The following is a 12487-nucleotide window of genomic DNA, read 5'->3' as shown; positions in this document are numbered from 1 at the left end:
AGTTTGTAAATCTGTTCACATGTCATTTCTTTCATGAACACATTGTTGTTGTGGAGGCTTGCTCTGTGCAAGCTGGCTGCAGTATATTTGGACACTAACTGTATTTCATTGGCTACCGATGGGCTTGGGGACATCCTGCGCTCATGAAAGGTCCTAAATAAACGTAAGTATTTATTTACATTCTGAGGTAGTGAGGCTTAGGGAGAAAGTTTTAAAGTTAAAGGTCCAGACAGCGAATGGTATGGCTGAAACTGGTAGTGATTCAAATGGGGGAATGTGCACAAGGCCAGAATCAGACAAGTACAGAGATCACAGAGGAATGTTGGGGTGAGGAGGTTGCAGAGATTGATTAGAGTGAAGCCATGGAGGAGATGGACTGGTGTGAGGTGGAAGCTTAGCTCAAGATCAGACAGGAAGTAGAGCTCGCTAACCGTGTAGTTTAGGTACAGAGGGTTCTCAGGGAGGAGTATGGAGTTGATAGCTAGGGAACTATTTGTATTGGGGGACCAAAGACAACGGCTTTGAACTTCCCAATGTTTAACTGGAGAGAATTCCCGCTCAGTGCCGGTTGTCAAACAGGCAGCACGAGAGACCAGAGACAGTGGAGGGGTCCAGAGGGGTGGGGAGATAGAGCTGGGTTTTGTCAGCATACATTTCAAAGATGACGCCTTAAGTGGGATTTTACAACCTCGCTCGGGCGAGACCGGAAATTCCCGCCCGAGGTCAACGGAGATTTCTGTTGTCGGACCCTCGCCCGTGCCGGGTGAGGTGGTAGAGGTCCGGCCTATGTCTCAAATGATGTCAAGGGGCAGAACCTAGATTAGAAACTAGACAAAACATCTTAAGAGGGGATTTTCACAGTAACTTCATTGCAGTGTTAATGTAAGCCTACTTGTGACACTAATAAACTTTAAAAAACCTTAAAATCTGGGAATAGGGTCAATGAGAATGACAGATGTCGTTTACATTTGAAGACATACACAGAATAGATGATTAATATGACCATGTGACAATGAAGAAATAGGCCATTCGGCCCATTGAGTCTACTCCATCATTCAATGAGATCATGGTGAATATGATCATCCTTAACTCCACTTTATCCCCATAACCCTTGATTCCCATCCTGGCTATGAGAAAGGTGTGCTTTCCACAATATTTATTTCGTGGAAAGCCACAATAAGTCCCAGCATCCTTCAATTATCTAATCTCGGCAGCAAACATCTCACACGAGGTTCGCAGCAGTAAAAAGCTCATTCCTTTTCATTTAAAATTGAGCCACTGAGGTTGTGCGATAGCTCAGCAACTGAACCGAGTCTGGTCAGCTGCTCCGAATGGATGACCCTAATTGATAGAACCTCATCTCCAAATAGCAGTTTTCCAACCCGTTCAGGAAGATGCTAGTGGACTGTGTGGGGCCCCTGCCAAAAGAGGTCTACCAGTATACCCTTATCATCATGGATATTGCTACCTGCTTCTCAAAGGCCATTTCCCCAAGAACCATATCTGCCAAATAGTGAGAAGATTACCAGGGGAGGCGATGGCCTAGTGGTATTATCGCTAAATTATTAATCCAGAAAGTCAGTTAATGTTCTGGGGATGCAGGTCTGAATCCTACCACGGCAGATGGCAGCACAGTGGTTAGCATTGCTGCCTCACAGCACCAGGGACCTGGGTTCAATTTCGCCCTCAAGCGACTGTCTGTGTGGAGTTTGCATGTTCTCCCTGTGTCTGCGTGGGTTTCCTCCGGGTACTCTGGTTTCTTCCCATAGTCCAAAGATGTGCGGGTTAGGTTGATTGGCTCTGCTAAATTGCCCCTTAGTGTCGGGGGGTTAGCAGGGTAAATACGTGAGGTCACGGGGATAGGGTCTGGGTGGGATTGTTGTCGGTGCAGGCTCGATGGACCAAATGGCCTCCTTCTGCACTGTAGAAATTCTACTTTTTTTTGAATTTGCATTTAAAAATAATGAAAAATTAAGAATCTACTAATGACCATGAAACCATTGTCGATTGTCAGAAAAACCCATTTAGGGAAGGAAATCTGCCGCCTTTAGCTGGTCTGGTGACTGAAGTGCCACAGTAATGTGGTTGGCCCTCAACTGCCCTCTGAAATGGCCTAGCAAGCCACTCAGTTCAAGGGCAACTAGAGGTGGGCAATAAATGCTGGCCCAGACAGCGATGCCCATGTCCCACGAATGAATTCAAAAGAGAAAATTTAAAAACCCCACAATTCTTTCCTGGTATAGAATGGCCACTGAGATCCAGTCCAATTAGGGCTCTAATTTCATGTCTCAAGTGTTTTGGAAGTCATTTGTGACCTGGGCGTGACCCAGCTGAAGTCTTCAGTGTAATCCCCACCGTGGCAAAGGGGCCCTAGAATGGTATCCTTAGACCCTAAAACCAACAATCAGAGTATATTACCATTAGTACCCCAGGACTGGGATAAAGGACTAGGTTTCCTCCTGTTGCCTATCAGAGACTCAGCCAATGAGTCCACCAGTTTTACTCGGTTTTACAGACACCAAGGGAAAGCTCCTCTGAAAGTTGTCAAGGAGAGACTTTTAGAACAGCAGGAGGAAGTCTCCACCTTAAACTACACAGCCGTTTTCCGTGGGCAACTCACCAGCCTGTGACAGGGCTAAAAAAAAATCCCCCAAACAGCAATGAAAAATCAGACAGACAAGCACACCGGGGCCCGAACCTTTCAGCTCGGAGACTAGGTGTTGGTGCTCTTAACGATCTGGGGCCAACCGCTACAAGCCCAGTTAGTAGCCCATACAGAGTAGCAAAGAAGCTTGGGGGGGTGAACAAGCAGGGCACGGTCTGTCCAAGAACAACAGATGTGGAGATGCCGGCGTTGGACTGGGGTGAACAGTGTCTTTGTGCACTGTTTGAGAGCACATTTCCACTCCATCTGACGAAGGAACAGCGCTCCGAAAGCTTATGGTATTTGCTACCAAATAAACCTGTTGGACTTTAACCTGGTGTTGTTAAAACTCTTACCAAGAACAACAGATCCAGAGAATTCACCGCTTCCCTGGTGATTGCAATTTTCCTGAGTTCCCCCCCCGGTTTACTTCTCGCAGAGGCTGGTGAATTTGTGGAACTCGCTGCCCCAGAGCGCGGTGGAATCTGAATCATTAAATGGTTTCAAGAAGGAGATAGATATATTTCTGATTAAAACAAACGAGTTAAAGGGATATGGGGAACAGGTGGGGAGGTGGATTTGAGACCAGGAAGGGAGGTGGATTTGAGACCAGGAAGAGACCAGCCATGATCTGATTGAAGGTGGAGCAGGCTCAAAGGGCTGAATTGCCTACTTCTGCTCCTCATTCCTACGTATGAGTTTAAGTTTATTTATTGATGTCATAAGTAGGCTTACACGAACACTGCAATGAAGTTACTGTGAAAATCCCCTAGTTAACACACTCCAGCGCCTGTTCGGGTACACCGAGGGAGAATTTAGCATGGCCAATGCACCTAACCAACACATCTTTCGGACTATTGGAGGAAACTGGAGCAACCAGAGGAATCCCACGCAGACACGACAGACTCTGCACAGACATTGACTCAAGCCGGGAATCGAACCCGGGTCAGTTCACTCCACCTCACCTCAGTGAACTGGCTCCCTCAATTCAACCTCCTGAGCTGGTCAGAAACAAGTTTTGATAACACTGGTGCACTCAAGTGAGAGAGCTTCCAAAACACCATTTCAGAATAGGAGCACGCACTGAACGACAACATTTATTTATCACCCCTAGATGTCTCTTAAGAGAAACAGGAGTGCGGAGGGGATGAGAGTTAATCATTTCCTTGCAATTAAGCATAGCTATAGATATCACAACTTATGTTAGAAATGAAATGTGCTTTCTACACGCTGTTAATGTTTAAAAATGAAAGACTGCTGTATCGCTTTCTGAATGGCACGCAGAAACTGATAGCCAAGTTCCGCACACACGAGGATGGCCTCAACCGGGATCTTGGGTTCATGTCACACTATCTGTAACCCCCACGACTTGCCTGGGCTTGCAAAATCTCACTAACTGTCCTGGCTGGAGACAATACACATCTCTTTAACCTGTGCTTAACCCTCTCTCCATTCACATTGTCTGTACCTTTAAGACTCGCATTCCAACCATTATCTTGTAAATTGAGTCTGTGTCTATTCATGCCCTGTTTGTGAACACAACTCTTTCACTCGCCTGAAGAAGGATCAAAACTCCGAAAGCTTGTGCTACCAAATAAACCTGTTGGACTTTAACCTGGTGTTGCAGGACTTCTTACTGTGCTTACCCCAGTCAAACGGCGGCATCTCCACATCACTGCTTTCTGATTGTCAGCTCCCAATATCTGTGTGCAGAAATGTCATCATCCCTCATTGCCCCCAGTGACGAGGGGTGGCACAGTGGTTAGCACTGCTGTCTCACAGCACCAGAGACCTGGGTTCAATTCCCACTTGGGTCACTGTCTGTGCGGAGTCTGCACGTTCTCCCCGGTCTGCTTGGGTTTCCTCTGGGTGCTCTGGTTTCCTTCCACAGTCCAGAAGACGTGTTGGTTAGGTGCATTGGCCATGCTAAATTCTCCCTCAGTGTACCCGAATAGGCGCCAGAATGTGGTGACTGGGGGATTTTCACAGTAACTTCATTCCATTGTTAATGTTAGCTTACTTGTGACACGAATAAATAAACTTTAAATTGATGTTTATACAATGTTATTCTGCAAACAGTTCAGACATTCATTGCAAGCATTATATTTGGTCAGGAACATGCAAGTCTAATTGTTTTATTTTGCAGCATGGATCAGTGTGCAATTGCCTTTTTCTGTGTTCCCAAACACTGACTTCAATGCTTATATTTGCAGAAACTGCAATCACTTCCGGGTTCCCTTTCCTTTACAAAGATGGGGAGACAGCAGCAGCTCTCATCCTGGCTGCCTTCTCGCTCACATCAACTTACCAGAACCCAGCACCACCAGGACGCTGACCGTGTCCTGCCCACCCGCTTGGCCAGCTTCATTTCTCCTGCAAACCAGCAAAATTGTCGCGATGAAAATGCAGCCGAAAGCGAAGAGCACAGCTCCAGCTCCGCAGCACCAATCCATTCAGCCTGGAAGCAGCTGTCAATCAAACCCCGCGCAGCCGCACTCCGCAGCAGAGGCCCGGATCAGCTGTCAATCAAACCCCGCGCAGCCGCACTCCGCAGCAGAGGCCCGGATCCGCTGTCAATCAAACCCCGCGCAGCCGCACTCGGCAGCACCAACTCTGAGACCGGGAGCAGCTGTCAATCAAACCCCGCGCAGCCGCACTTCACACTACGGGGTATCGGCGGGGCTCTCTGTGATGGTCTGACACAATTCGAAATCGCGTTAGGCAGAGAGCAGCTGATGATCTCAGTCAGGGGGAGAAATCGTTTTCTTAATCCAGTGAAGAGTATACCTTGCATAAGAAGATTATTTAGCAAAGGCTGCCAATTTAATAATGTAAGAAGTCTAACAACACCAGGTTAAAGTCCAACAGGTTTATTTGGTAGCAAAAGCCACTAGCTTTTGGAAGGAACAGCCTGTTCCAAAAGCTAGTGGCTTTTGCTACCAGTCCAACGCCGGCATCTCCACATCATACCAGGCGGCACGGTAGCACAGTGGTTAGCACTGCTGCTTCACAGCTCCAGGGTCCTGAGTTCGATTCCCGGCTTGGGTCACTGTCTGTGTGGAGTTTGCACATTCTCCTCGTGTCTGCGTGGGTTTCCTCCGGGTGCTCCGGTTTCCTCCCACAGTCCAAAGATGTGCGGGATAGGTTGATTGGCCAGGTTAAAAATTGCCCCTTAGAGTCCTGGGATGTGTAGGTTAGAGGGATTAGCGGGTAAAATATGTGGGGGTAGGGCCTGGGTGGGATTGTGGTCGGTGCAGACTCGATGGGCCGAATGGCCTCCTTCTGCACTGTAGGGTTTCTATGTTTCTATAACTTAATAATGAACATGGGTTGGCACTGTTGTCCTTGGAGATAAGGTTTAGAGGAAATTAGATAAAGATGTTCAAAATAATGAAGGGGCTGGACAGAGTAGATCGGGAGAACCTGTTCCTCATCGTAAATGGATTGCAAATGAGAGGACACACATTTAAAATGATTGGCATAAGAAGGAAAAGTGATATGATAAAGAAAATCACACAGCAAGTAGTTTGGGTCTGGAATGCATTCCCTGAGAATGTGGTGGAGTCAGATTCAATTGAGGCACTCAAGAGGGCATTCGCTGTATATCTGAAATGTAATAGTCTGCAGGAGAATGGCACCAGTAAAGTTAAAGTTTATTTATTAGTGTTACAAGTAGGCTAACATTAACACTGCAATGAAGTTACTGTAAAATTCCCCTAGTCGCCACACTCAGCGCCTGTTTGGATCAAACCAGCACGTCTTTCAGACTGTGGGAGGAAACCCACGCTGACACGGGGAGAACGTGCATACTGCACACAGACAGTGACCCAAACCGGGAATCGAACCTGGGTCCCTGGTGCTGTGAGGCAACAGTGCTAACCACTGTGCCACCGTGCCGCCAACGAAAGGCTCATCTGGACAGTTGGTGCAGATAAGATGGGCTGAATGGCCTCTTCCACACTATAATACAACAGTACCCCTTCTTACAGCCTCTGTGCATCATTATGAGTACACATTGTTAACCTATAAAACTCAGTAAAGCTGGCAACTCAAGAATTCATCTACAACTGCAAAGCAACCCAGAGTAAAAGCTGGTGGGCAAGGTTGCTGTTTCTCAGGTGGTCACAAACACAATCTTTTTGTATTCTTTCACAAGATGTGGGTGTCACTGCCTAGGCCAGCATTCATTGCCCATCTCCATTTGCCCTTGAGAAGGTGGTGGTGAGCTGTCTTCTTCACCCGCTACAGTCCATGTGGTGTAGGTACACCCATTGTGCTGTTAGGGAGGGATTTCCAGGATTTTGACTCAGTGACACTGAAGGAACAGTGATATAGTTTCAAGTCAGGATGGTGAGTGACTTAGTATTTATATGGCTGGTGTTCCTCGGCCTCTGTGTTTCCATTTCCGGTGATAGCCTGACGATCAATATTCATTACAAACCCCCCCAACTCCCACGGCTACCCTGACTACAGCTCTTCACCATGTCTGCTTTTTTTTCTTAATTGAGGTTCCCCCGCCCAACTGTGGTTGTCAACTGGGCTCAACCCATTTCCCACACCTCGGCCCTCACTCCTTCTCCTCCTTCCCAGAACCATGATAGTGTTGACCAAGACCCTGCTCGATCGGCTTAGGCAGACAAAATAAAGACACTGAAATTTAGTGGAACTCTACTTTTTTCAGAAGAGCTAGCTTAATCGTGATTTCTGGGAATATAGTATAGAGGCGACTCAGATTCACTACTGAGATCTAGGCTATTACCTGCACAGGTGAGGGAGCTGGCCAGGCTTCAGTCACTCGATACGGATATGTTCTTCTTCTTTGAGCTCAGAGTCCAAAGGTTTTCTTTCTGCAATAGTTGTTCCCGGGTTGGAGCATTTATTGTGTATTCCAAGAACTCTTCTTTTATATAGAATCAGTAAAGTGATCAATCACCACATGCCCTGACTTGTCTCTGTTAGCTTTCTGCTTTGAGCTCACATAATGTCCTTAGTTGACACTTTCCTGCTCTATTCACCTGTTATAATAGGGGGTGGAATTCTCCCAAAAAAATTCTAAGTATCAAATTTGAGTGAAAACTGGAGTAATGAACGCTGTTTTCTTTTCAATGAGAGTTCAGACAAGAATCTCCCACACTCTGTGCGCTGCAGAGGCCATGATGTGGAGATGCAGGCGTTGGATTGGGGTGTGCACAGTAAGAAGTCTCACAACACCAAGTGAAAGTCCAACAGATTTATTTGGTAGCACAAGCTTTCAAAGTCTCACTCCTCCTTCAGGTGAGTGAGGAGTTGTGTTCACAAACAGGACAATACACACCTCTTTAACCTGTGCGTGGCTCTCTCTCCACTCACATTATCTGTACCTTTAAAGGACAAAGAACAAAGAAAATTACAGCATACGAACAGGCCCCTCGGCCCTCCAAGTCTGCGCCGACCATGCTGCCCGACTTAACTAAAACGCCCTATCCTTCCGGAAAGAACAAAGAAATAAATAATAAATGTTTAAATATAAATATTTAAGACTTCATTACATAGAACATAAAACAGTACAGCACAGTGCAGGCCCTTCGGCCCTCGATGTTGTGCCGAGCTTTGTCCGAAACCAAGATCAAGCTATCCCACTCCCTATCATTCTGGTGTGCTCCATGTGCCTATCCAATAACCGCTTGAAAGTTCCTAAAGTGTCTGACTCCACTACCACAGCAGGCAGTCCATTCCACACCCCAACCACTCTCTGAGTAAAGAACCTACCTCAGACATCCCTCCTATATCTCCCACCATGGACCTTATAGTTATGCCCCCTAGTAACAGCTACATTCACCCGAGGAAATAGTCTCTGAACGTCCACTCTATCTATCCCCCTCATCATCTTATAAACCTCTATTAAGTCGCCTCTCAACCTCCTCCGCTCTAAACAGAAAAGCTCTAGCTCCCTCAACCTTTCCTTATTAGACCTACCCTCCAAACCAGGCAGCATCCTGGTAAATCTCCTTTGCACTCTTTCCAATGCTTTCACATCCTTCTAATAGTGAGGTGATCAGAACTGCATACAATATTCCAAATGTGGTCTCACCAAGGTCCCGTAAAGACCAATTACCTGTAAAGACTCGCATTCCAACCATTATCTTGTAAATTGAGTTGTGTCTGTATATAGACTGTCTGTGAACACAGCTCCTCACTCACCTGCAGAGGTCACCAGCGCGAATATCATTACATTTCAGGGGGCGGGGCCTACCCCTGCTGGAGAGGCCGAAACCAGTGCTCTGTGCATGTGCTGATCTGTCAGTAGCCCTGCACTGACAGCCTCACCGATTGTTGGCTAGCACGATCGCTCCCGCGACCCCTGCATCGCCAGCCCTCTGCCCCCCCCCCCCCAGCCTGATCGCTGGCCCCTGACCATTCCCGGGACCAGCCCCAACCGCCACCCCTCTCCCCCGGCCCGCCGCAATCTCCAGAACTACCCCCCACACAGTCCTGATCCCCCCCACCCCTGGCAGCGCCGACCCATCCCAGCAAGCTGGCCCCTCCCCCCCCCCCCCCCCGCAATCATTGGCCTCCCTCCTTCTCCCACCGATCGCAACTGCAGAGTGGCAGTGAGACACCCCCACCCCACCCAATGGGCAAAGTACCCCCTGGGCATTGGCACTTTGCTCCTTCGGCAGTACCGGGGTCCCAGGCTGGTACTGTGGGTGCCTATGCTGGTACTGTGGGTGCCCATGCCCAGGGGGCACCACCCCCTGCCACCCGACCCCAGGGGGAGCCCCGATTACCCACCCCTCACTCCAGGAGGGGTCGGGCCGCTAGTTCCCCGAAAGTGGGGAGTTACTGTAATCCCTGGAGTGTATCGCTCTGGCAGGGTGGGAGAGGCTCGCGGGCCCAGAGACTCCAGTCCCAGGCCTGCGAATCTCATTTAAATGACATGGAACTGAATATTTAAATTATTTCCGGATCTCCCCGCTGATTTCCAGCACGGAGCAGATGCAGCTGGAAATCCAACGATGGGAGACACAGGTGGGGCGTGAACGCACGCGCAAACCCTGCGAATTAACCAACGCGGGATTCGTCCGGCCCGCAGCGCTAAAAAATTACTGCAGTGGGATGGTAGAATCACAGCTCGGATTCTTCTTGCCTTCCGTCCTCCTCCATTTCCACCAGCCCCAGCACAATGCCACCACGAAACGCATCTTCCCCTCACCCCCTCTATCAGCATTCCACAGGGAGCGCTCTCTCCAAGACACCCTGGTCCATCCCTCCAAACTTCTCATCCCCTTCCCACAGCACTTTCCCTTACAATCGCAGAAGGTCCAACATCTGCCTCTTTACCTCCTCCCTCCCTCATTGTGCAAGGCTTCAAATATTCCTTTCAGGATAAGCAGCGTTTCACTTGCACCTCCTTCAATTTGGTTTATTGTATTTGCTGCTCCCTATGCAGTCTCCTCTATACTGGGGAGAATAAATGCAGACTGGGTGACTGCTTTGCAGAACACCTTTGCTCAGTCCACCTTTACTCAGTCCATAGGCATGACCCTGACCTTCCTGTTGCTTGCCATTTTAACTCAGCGCCTTGCTCTCATGCCCATCCTTGGCCTGCTGCAATGCTCCAGTGAAACCCAACACTAGCTGAAGGAGCAGCATCTCATCTTCTGGTTGGGCACGTTGCAACATCAAGTTTGGATTGTGATCTTTCTCCTCCAACTTAAACCCCTTTTTAAAATATCTCAATCATGCATTGCCTCAGTGCAAACCACATATCTGTCAAGAACTTTCAAACAAGCACCAAGACCTAGCTTGGCTGGTGGTGGGAAATGCCCTCCCCATCAGATCCTTCCAACACGCCTGTAGTCTCACCCCCATCTGCACATTGCCCTCAAGGTGACTGTGGTGGGGAAGAGTCTGTTGTCCACCTCCTTGTGGAATGTGCCTTTGCAAAGAAGGTCTGGAGGGAGATGAGGTGGTCCCTGATGAGGTTCATCCCAAGCAGCTCCGTGACGCAGGACTCTGTGCTCTACAGGCTGCTCCCAGGGACGCACACCGAGACAAACATCAGCTGCTGCTGGAGGATCATCAACTCAGTGAAAAATGCTCTTTGGTCCGCCCAAAACTTGTTTGTCTTCCAGTGCAAAGGGCTGTCCCTGACCGAATGTTGCAGACTGACACATTCCAAAGCTCAGGACTATGTGCTGAGGGACACACTATAGTTTGGGGCAGCTGTTGCAGAGGCGTAATGGGGAAGGTCACTGTCTAAGACAGAGTTGCACTCTGAAGTGGTTCCATACAATTGTGATACATGTAATATTCACCATATACATTTAATGTGAGTCATCTGGTTCGAGGGGGTTCTATATAATCCACTTCCCCTCAGTTCACTGTGGCCGATACGTCTTAGACAGCGACCTTCCCCATTGCGTCTCTGCTACAGCTGCCCCAAGCTATAGCGTGTCCCTCATTTTTAGACTCATGTGGGATGTATGCTGCTGCAAAATGTTAGTATGTGAAAGTATCAATGAAACTCCTTCGTGACTTGAAACGTTGGCTCTATTCTCTCGTCACAGATTTAGCATTGGCCATGCTAAATTCTCCCTCAGTGTACCCGAACAGCCGCCGGAGTGTGGTGACTAGGGGATTTTCACAGTAACTTCATTGCAGTGTTAATGTAAGCCTACTTGTGACACTAATAAATAAACCTTAAAACTTAAACAGTTAACCTGTGTTTGATGGTTAGTTGAAGGAGCAATGTCGGCCTTTATACTGAATGAACATTAAGATGCCAGCAGCTCATTAAAATAAGCAGTCCCTCAGGTATGTAGCCAACTCCCAAACAACGGAAAATTGTGGAATGGGAGCTGAGGTGGAAATATTAGATGAGGAGCGAGCAGCAATAACATATAAAGCCAATGAATTTAATACCTGCTGAACAGGCAAAAAGGAACAAACACACACATATATATATGCGAAAACAAAGCAGAGAAAGTATTCGCGAATCTACCACTAAAATTAAGTGGTTGAAAAGAAAAACTAAAGAAGTGCAAGAAGTGGAAAGTCAATCAGCCTTCACATAATTTCAACTATTATCATAGTCTAAAAATCACATGACTTTATATCATTAAAGGGAATCATTTTTAGACTCATATGGGATGTATGGTGCTGCAAAATGTTAGTATGTGAAAGTATCAATGGAACTCCTTTGTGATGAAGGATTATCCAGACTCAAAACGTTGGCTCTGTTCTCTCGTCACAGATGCTGTCAAACCTGCTGAGATTTTCTGCTTTTGTTTCAAATTCCTTCGTGTTATTTGAACAAAGGTGAAAAATGGATGTTGAAATAATGGCAACAGCAATGTCTTACAAATTGTTTAATCCACAGCACGGCTTCATCTGGCAAATGTACTGAGTGACAAACGCAATCTGCGTACCCCCACAAGTGAGCCTCAGGAATCTGATTTCAGATCCAACAGCGAATGTCAGTTTGTTTCTGAGAGATATGAAATGCTGCAGCATCAATGCGAGTCTTTCATCTTTATAGCAATCTGCAAGTATTGACAAATTCATTTTTTAATTTCGTAAGACAGTTTCAACTGTTCGAAGGAAAGCAGTGTTATTATTGCAGAATGCAATAACCAAACTCAATTATGGAATAAATCAGTAAATACAGAAATCAGATGACAGACATAAAAAGAAAACTGAATATGTTTTAGACTTAGAGGCCCTGATTTTACCAGCACGCCCGCCCTGAAATCGGGGTACCTGAGATTCGCAGAACAGCATTCTCCCTTGGCCTCGGGCGTGATCTTACGGGCCTCGGGAGGATGGACGTGCCGGTAAAATTCCAGCCACAATCTCCATGTA

General features: G+C 47.4%; 1 protein-coding gene across 1 annotated transcript in view; it reads right to left on the bottom strand.

Annotated features, from left to right (window-relative positions):
• The window catches only part of alg14 (ALG14 UDP-N-acetylglucosaminyltransferase subunit), a 97436-nt gene extending 92315 nt beyond the window's left edge, over positions 1-5121 (bottom strand). Inside the window, exon 1 of the mRNA XM_078218822.1 lies at positions 4953-5121. Coding sequence (XP_078074948.1) covers positions 4953-5097 — 145 coding nt within the window. The 5' untranslated portion in view covers positions 5098-5121. The remainder of the gene's footprint in view (positions 1-4952) is intronic.
• Between the last annotated feature and the right edge of the window lie 7366 nt (positions 5122-12487).

Source organism: Mustelus asterias, chromosome 8 (assembly GCF_964213995.1).
Source record: "Mustelus asterias chromosome 8, sMusAst1.hap1.1, whole genome shotgun sequence".
Taxonomy (NCBI): Eukaryota; Metazoa; Chordata; class Chondrichthyes; order Carcharhiniformes; family Triakidae; genus Mustelus; species Mustelus asterias.
Note: the sequence above shows the minus strand (reverse complement) of the source record. Positions and strands in the feature narration are given on the sequence as shown.